The 8,770-nt window shown below is 45.5% G+C and overlaps 1 protein-coding gene across 1 annotated transcript; it reads left to right on the top strand.

Annotated features, from left to right (window-relative positions):
- LOC311255717 (P2Y purinoceptor 14-like) lies at positions 1-7,127 on the top strand (the record flags this gene model as incomplete). Its single annotated transcript, XM_084350366.1, has 4 exons — positions 1-123; positions 211-470; positions 5,886-6,585; positions 7,074-7,127. 4 exons carry the CDS (start codon positions 1-3, stop codon positions 7,125-7,127), a joined length of 1,137 nt encoding a protein of 378 aa, XP_084206492.1.
- Positions 7,128-8,770: the final 1,643 nt, after the last annotated feature.

An 8,770-nucleotide genomic window follows, 5' to 3' on the forward strand; every position in this document is an offset into this window, starting at 1 on the left:
ATGTGTGTCAACCAGTCCTCCTCCGTCTCCAACCAGACCAACCAGACCAACCCGACTGAGTGTGTTCAGGTGGACACCTCGGCTCAGGTCTTCTTCATGGTCTACTACAGCCTGGTGTTCCTGGTGAGTCTCAGATATTGAGATTTTTAAACATTTTCTTAAAGAACTGACTCCAACTCTCAGATCAAATCCTGTAAACTTCCTCTGCAGGTTGGTTTGTTCCTCAACGGCTTCACCCTGAAGGTTTACTTCTGCCGAGCTCAGCAGCAGGCGTCCAGCAGCGTCACCATCTACCTGAAGAACATGGCGGCCGCCGACTTCTTCATCAGCCTCTGTCTCCCCATCCGGATCGCCCACTACGCCGACAGCTCCATCGTCCTCAGCCGCATCTACTGCAACTTCGGAGCCTCGGCCTTCTACCTGAACATGTACGCCAGCATCCTGTTCATGGGTTACATCGCAGGCAACAGGTAGGACGGCGAGCATTTCTGCACTTCCTGTTCCCTCATCTTAAATACAACAGGTTAGAATTAATGTATTTTGTTTATAGTTTGTTTAAAGCCTTACATTAACTTTAATTTACGCTTTATTTTGAGATATTTTCTGCAATAATCCAAAATCCGATTAAAAAATCTCCAAGATTCTTTGTCGAGGGTGCTAACGGTGATGCTAACGTCTGGGTTAGTCTCTGAAACAGTTGTCTTTGCAGCACTGAAATAAGTCAGTGGCTCGACTCTGTCGAACTCCAGATAATCCAAAAGAAAAAAAAAAGGCAAGGAGCAACAAAAACACGCCCACCTTGCTGGAAGATACCAAGGTGGGTAAGGCTAACAAGCTAGCTGTGTTCACACATTAAGAGAAGAGTTTCCGTGAGTTTGATCTCAGTATCATTTTTGCTTTTTTGTTATTCTCACATGAGTTTTGACGGCAGGTTCAGGATACCTTCCTGTACATTAGCTGCGATAGCATGCAACACTGAGGTCGTGTGTCTGTATATCGTGTTTGAGTTTAGCTTTTGACCAGAGATGCTAACAGAGTCGCTCATTAATCCAAGACACTGCTGTCTGTTTCTCCCCTCCCGTCTGTCAGTCCAGTTAACCACACAGAAAACATGTGTCTGATATTTGCATTTAAAATTCTCCAAAAGGCATCAACACCACAAACACGGTCGAGATGTAAAGATCATCAGCTGGAATTAGCTGCTAGCTGTCACTCAAATAGGCCACGGCCCTAATTATGCATAACTTGATACGCCTTGATATAATTTAAATGAGTTGTGATGAAGAGATGGATTAACGACAGAGACCAGCTGGTTTGATGTCACACTGTGAAGAGGAGGCTTCAGTGAACCATGAGAGGAAACGTTCAACATTTTGGGACTTTTTATAAAATATTTTGAGTTGAGATCAGATTGATTTTCAGACTGAAACCACACTCACACATTCACACCTCACTAATATCAATGTGTCAGCACGGTGTCTGGTATTTGTTGAAAGTAGTGTTGAGGTGGGCGTTTGTCGTCACTATGAGTCATTTCATGGGTTTTAAAAAAACAAGTGTAAAACATATAGGTTAGGTTATAGGTTATAGGTTAGGTAAAATATCGGTTAGCACTGCTGAGTCAGAGTACCACTGAACTTCTGCAGCATTTTGCTGAAACGACGCTGGTTGGTTGACTTTGTTGGTGGACCACTTCCTGATAGTCATACTTTGAATTCCTGAAAGTTAGATGCACTTGTGATATGCAATGTTTTTGCATATCAAGAGGAAACAGTTGTTTTGCTCCAGGATGTTTTTTCCTTCCTGATCTGGAGAGCGAGGACGCAGTGAGGAGAACATCTGAATCCAGACTTCAGACAGGTGACGAGTTAGATCAGGTCCTGCAGCAGAGCACTGATCACAGAAACATGAAGAGATGAAAACACAGTGACGAGATAACAAACCTCAGACTCTCAGATGTCCAAACACAGAAACAGACGAGGATGTGGTGAGCTGCAGGTTCAGATGAAGCTGCTGTGGAGGTTCAGAGTTCAGCCTCCCCCCCTTTAATTATGATATTTTGAAGTGTCCTGTTTGTGTTCCTGGTTAATGAACTTTTGAAGGATTATTTTGTTTTAATTTGCTTCTGTATTGATTTATTTACTTTTCCATTTAATTGAATTTATTAAAGGTGCAGTATGTAAGAAGTAGCCAATTCATACTCCACTCAAATAGGGGGCAGCACATCCCCAGAGTAACAGCTACCTGCTGCTAGCTGCATCCATGACTGTAGCTACTGTGAGCTTGTTAGCTTAGTTAGAGTGTCAGGGGAGTGACAGGGGAGTGACAGGGGAGTACCAGGGTCATACCAGGGGAGTGTCAGGGGAGTGACAGGGGAGTACCAGGGTCATACCAGGGGAGTGTCAGGGGAGTGTCAGGGGAGTACCAGGGGAGTGACAGGGGAGTGAGAGGGGAGTGAGAGGGGAGTACCAGGGGAGTGTCAGGGGAGTGTCAGGGGAGTACCAGGGGAGTGACAGGGGAGTACCAGGGGAGTGACAGGGGAGTACCAGGGGAGTGAGAGGGGAGTGACAGGGGAGTACCAGGGGAGTGACAGGGGAGTACCAGGGGAGTGACAGGGGAGTGAGAGGGGAGTACCAGGGGAGTGAGAGGGGAGTGACAGGGGAGTGACAGGGGAGTACCAGGGGAGTACCAGGGGAGTACCAGGGGAGTGACAGGGGAGTGAGAGGGGAGTGCCAGGGGAGTGACAGGGGAGTACCAGGGGAGTGAGAGGGGAGTGCCAGGGGAGTACCAGGGGAGTGACAGGGGAGTGACAGGGGAGTACCAGGGGAGTGACAGGGGAGTGACAGGGGAGTACCAGGGGAGTGACAGGGGAGTACCAGGGGAGTAAGAGGGGAGTGACAGGGGAGTACCAGGGGACTGAGAGGGGAGTGCCAGGGGAGTGACAGGGGAGTACCAGGGGAGTGACAGGGGAGTACCAGGGGAGTGACAGGGGAGTGACAGGGGATTACCAGGGGAGTGACAGGGGAGTACCAGGGGAGTGACAGGGGAGTGACAGGGGAGTACCAGGGGAGTACCAGGGGAGTGAGAGGGGAGTGACAGGGGAGTACCAGGGGACTGAGAGGGGAGTGACAGGGGAGTACCAGGGGACTGAGAGGGGAGTACCAGGGGAGTGACAGGGGAGTACCAGGGGAGTAAGAGGGGAGTGACAGGGGAGTACCAGGGGACTGAGAGGGGAGTGCCAGGGGAGTGACAGGGGAGTACCAGGGGAGTGACAGGGGAGTGACAGGGGATTACCAGGGGAGTGACAGGGGAGTACCAGGGGAGTGACAGGGGAGTGACAGGGGAGTACCAGGGGAGTACCGGGGGAGTGACAGGGGAGTGAGGGAGAGTACCAGGGGAGTGACAGGGGAGTGAGGGAGAGTACCAGGGGAGTGACGGTGTTTACGTCTCCAGAACACAGGAGGTTTGCAGGACTGGGGGCTAGCTGGTTAGCATGCTAACTTCAGTAGATATCTCATCAACACACGGACATCTTTGATAATGTAAAGACAACAAGCAACACTAGGTAGTTTGGACTCATTACTACCCCCGGCTGGTTCAGAAGCGCAATTATCTGTTACTAGAGTCGTAAATACTGTCCCTGTATGAGCATCCCTGGGGAAAATGAATACACGCCAACAACAAGCTAGATTCAGAGATAGCAGTTGGTAGTTTGCTAGCATATAGGCTGCACAGCACATTAGCATGCTAGAATTATTCTCATACCAAGTTGGTTGTAGTGATTGCACTGACTAAGTTACTTCCAAAACACGACGCTTGGGCGTGAATGTGTTTAGTAACGTCTGAAAATATAACTACGTTTTCGGGAGTTACTAAGTACAATCGCAAGTTGACGTTGTGTTCGGCGTAATAACTACAACCAACTCGGTATGACAACAGTAAGTAGCATGCTAATGTTTCCTCCCGATCCCGATCACACTGTTCAACAATTACGTTGATTATCTGCATGAACTAAGGAATCCGCAACTTTACAAGACAAGATGTTCACAGTGTTTTAGCAAGTTAGTCATCGTTTAGTCACTACATGAAAATGTGCAAGCTATCGAAACGGACAGCATTAGATTATCTTCCGGCTTTATTACGGTTATAAACTGTGGCCAAATAGAGCCCCAATGAACACCACATAACAACAAATCAACTCAAAGTAAAAGTCGGTAAGATAATAAATATGTATAAATGTAATATATGACTTACAGATCCAGTAGCATCTAAGCTAGGTCACCATCAGTTCTTTCAGCTCGCTCCACCGAGTGTAAGCTGGTCCAATATTTATCCCTGTCCGGCTCATGTTATATCACTTTCTCTTTTTCTTTTCTTCGCCTCCTCAGACAACACCTTCTTGGCTTTTTTAGCTGGCTTGGCCATGGCGTTGGTTTACAAAAAATCCAAGTAGCTGCTGGCTAAATCCACAGACGAATAAACGTGCCGTAAGGCAGGTCGCACTAGACTTCTTTACGTCAGGTATGTCCCTACCTGCTCAGGGAAGTTACACAGTGCGGTTTCTACCTGCGCAACCCCCCTCAGGCTGCAGAGGCGTCACCGTTCATCCTATTAACTGTCATTCTACCACTTAACTGAGTTTAGAAATATTATTTTAAGGTCGAAAAGCTACCTAGTGTTGCTTTAATGTATTCATCTTTAAATGAATGAGTTAATTTATGTATTATATTCTGGGGAGTTAACCACCAGCACACACTTTGAAGGACTTGTTCGATAATGAAGCACAAATGAGTAAAGTATTTATTTATTTTCCTCCATATAAAGGACAAATCACCATGTCTTGAAGTCCATGTATCTGCTCGAGAGAACAAACAGATGTTTTTATGTAAAGTCTGAACATGACGATCAGCTGCAGCAGCTGATTGAACAGATTAGTGCAGAGAGACGTATCAGATGTTCAGAGGTATCTGAGTCACACTGCGGCGAGGACAATGTCATCGAGACACAGGCTGCAAGTTCAAACACATTCAGCGATGGAGCAAATGTTATTAATGTAAATATCTGAATTGATATTTTAATAATTGAACCCCTCGTCAGGATCAGAGCCCGTCACAGGGTGGCCTCACTGCCTCTCTGATGCCGGAGCTTCTCATGAAGTCAACAGCTGCTCCAGGATGTGAAACTGTAACCACAGCATGTAAAACAGCTATCAGCCATCAGCCACCAGTGCAGAGCTGCTGATCTGTCCACAGATTATATCAGTCCGACAGTCACAACTATTTCACAGCAGTGGTCATCCTGACTTCCTCCTCAGATAAACTTCATGTTGCTTCTATAGCAACATAACAGCAGCTTCTGTACGTGACCTCCTGGTTAACATCACAAACTTGAACACTTCTTTCTTTAACTTGGTTGAAAAAGTCAGGTGAAGTCTCGTAGTCCACAACATTTCTGGAGCTTCACAGTAAAACAGAATTGCAGCGTTCTGCTAAACACCTGAAGCAGCTGGAGACTTGATTTAACACCAAAAAACAACCAAAAACACGAGGAAAAAAAATGAATACTGCAAAACTCAATCAAAACTTTGCAGAATCAGCTGTTAGCACTTCCTGTTTGCAGTGAACCTGTGGATGTACAGACAACTATCACTGGATCACTGTGATACTGAAGAAAACTTAAAAACATGATGTTTCTAAGGCAAGTTCTGCACATGTAAGGAAGCGTCTTTTTTGAGGATTTCTTTGCAGATGCATAAAACATAAAAAACAACCAAAGAAAAATAAAATGGCTCCATACAGCTCGTCCAAGTCTCCAGCATCATGAACTGATTTGAGAAGCCGTGCTGGTTGTGATTAACCCTCTGGTATCTGCCTCTCCTCCTCCAGGTATCTGAAGATCGTCCATCCTTTAGGAACTCACATCCTGCAGACGGTGCGAGCCGCCCACATCATCTCCACGGTGACCTGGGTCTTCCTGTTGGCCACGACGGGCACCTACATCACCCTGTCGCTCGTCACCCAGGGGGAGTCGACCTCCAGATCCAGCACGGTGAGCTGTGACGTCCTGCACAGTGAACAGCTCAGAGTCTTCTACAAGATCATCCATACCTTCTCCGCCGCCATCTTCCTGCTCGTCCTTGTCTCCCTCATCTTCTTCTACCACAGCACCTCCCGCAGGCTGTCGCTGGCTCTGCAGAAGCAGCCCATGTCCTCGGGCTCCAAGAAGCTCACCAAGTCTCGCAGGAACATGCTGGTGCTGGTCAGCGTCTTCTGCATCTGCTTCGTCCCGTACCACCTGGTCCGTCTCCCCTACGCCTTCCTGAGGCGGTGTACCTGGGGCCAGGCCTTCTTCTACCTGAAGGAGCTGACCATCATGGTGTCGGTGCTCAACGTCTGCCTCGACCCTCTCATCTACTTCATCTTCTGCAAGGCCTTCAGGACGCAGCTGAACCTGAGGAGGGTGTTCAGCACCACGCAGGTCACCGGGCAGCCACATAAAACGGAGAGGAGGAGCAGCGACGGGCGGATGAGCACCATCAGGGTCAACAGGAAGACGTCGCTCAGCATGACCACAAAGCAGTTCAGCGTACTGTAGCTTTAAGTCCACAAACACCAGCTGACTCATGTTGCTCAAAGACAACAGTCACACCTGGACACGTGTGAACACTGACACCTGCTGGTGACAAACAGAACAGCTCAAAGAATTCAGTCCTGCTGTCGGCTTCTAACGGACCTGTGGTTGGATTTATTTTGACTTCCTGTTGGGTTGAAGGTTTAAAGTCACACACACACACACACACACACACACATGAAACCACCACATTCAGTGTGTGACAACAATGATCAAGACATTCTGCTGTGTTCTGACCCCAGAGGAGGTCTTCAGAGGTTCTGACCCGATCTACAAACTCGATCCGCTGATTTATTACATTACAAATGTATTGTAATCTGAACAGAAAGACGCCGACGCTTTCAAAAAAGTTACCTGGCAGGTGATTGGACGAACTAATCAGGCTGCAGTCTGACAGACTTGTGGTGTAATTCTTGCATTCTGGCGTCCTCGTGTGGCTGCAGGAGACTCTGACTCAGTTACTGCAGGTCTGCAGGTCTGAAGGTCTGAAGGTCTGAAGATCTGAAGGTCTGCAGGTCTGCAGGTCTGCAGGTCTGAAGGTCTGAAGGTCTGCAGGTCTGCAGGTCTTTATATTCTCACTGCTTTCTTTCTTTTTTCTTATTTATTGTGACTGTTTCTACTTGATGCGTTCCTCTTTGTTGCTGTAATAATGCATATTTCTCCGCTGTGGCGCTAATAAAGGATTATCTTATTGTATCTTTAATACAACATCTTAATTTGCTTCTTTAATTATTTACTATGTTTTAAATTAATACCCTTACTGATTTATTTTTTGGTTAGTAAAGCTCACGACACATTTGAAGTAAGTAATAAGTTTTGGGACTTTTAACGAGGGGACGCAAACAAACACATGAAAACATTAAAAATGAAAAATAAAAAGATCAAATTTAAAAAGAAAGATGTGAGGTGAATAAATACAGAAGGACGTTTAAAAAGAAACATTTAATGGCATTTTAATTTATTTATTGACTCATTTCTTTATCTGTTTCTTTATTTTGGCCTCCATATGTAAATATTAAAGAAGACAACATTATTATGATGCTGTTTTGGGACGGACAACAGAAGAAGAAGTGGCATTAATATATTGATTAATCTGTAAATGAATCAGTTTTATTAAATCATTTGAACAGTGCTGGTGATGTGATGGATCCTGACGCAGACTCAGACTCAACTCCTGAACTTTTTCCTGCTGCGACTAACGATTAGTTTCACTGTTGATGAATGTGTAGATCACGTTCTGGATTCATTGATTAGTTGTTTGGTCGATAAAATGTCGAGAATATTCAGTTTACTGTCATAATCACGTAAACAAACATCACACAGCTGTTTAAACATCAGCTGTCTGCTCGTTGTAGCGTTAACTGAACACTCAGGGAGGTGATTATTAATATCTGACTCGTCTGAGGACCGCAGGTCTGAAACACACTGAGGTCACTGAACTGTGTTTGAAATATACAGTTTTCTCTTTATCACAACATCTCAGTGTTTTTAGACACATTTTATCTTTCTCAGAAATCGGAGGCGTCTGAGCTGCAGCCTCACAAACACACAGCTCGAGAGAAGAGACACTATTTAACCTTTAGTTATGTTATTTCAGTGTGTTGTTTATATCTGTGCCACGCAAACGTTCATGTGTAGAAGAAGAAGTTACACGTCTTTTTGGCTTCTACGGACGTCAGTGAAATATGTCAACAACTACATGACTGTGATGAAATGTGTTTGTTGGCACGGCGTCGTCAAGACGTTTAACCTCAAGAATTTTGCAACATAAAGAATTTAAATTTCAACATATTCATGGTTTGTACAAACACAATGCCAGTATTCTGGTGATTGGGTCGCCACAGCCGGCCAATCACAGCGTGACACAGGTGTGAATGTTTTATCGACGGCTTCACAAAGTTACAGAAATGTTGTGTAAACATCTTCACAGCTACGACTGTAAACAACAGTTTAGATGGGAACTCGTGTCTGATATCGTTACAAAGTTCAGACTCTTGTGAATCAATTCATGAAAACCATTTCAGGACAAAAGAACATCAGACAGCTACAACAAACAAACAAACAAACAAACAAACAAAAATGGACACAGAGACGTTATGTAGCTCACCGATGAAGCATTTCAGTCTTCTTATTCATAAAT

Source organism: Pagrus pagrus (assembly GCF_965226575.1).
Source record: "Pagrus pagrus genome assembly, chromosome: 4".
Taxonomy (NCBI): Eukaryota; Metazoa; Chordata; class Actinopteri; order Spariformes; family Sparidae; genus Pagrus; species Pagrus pagrus.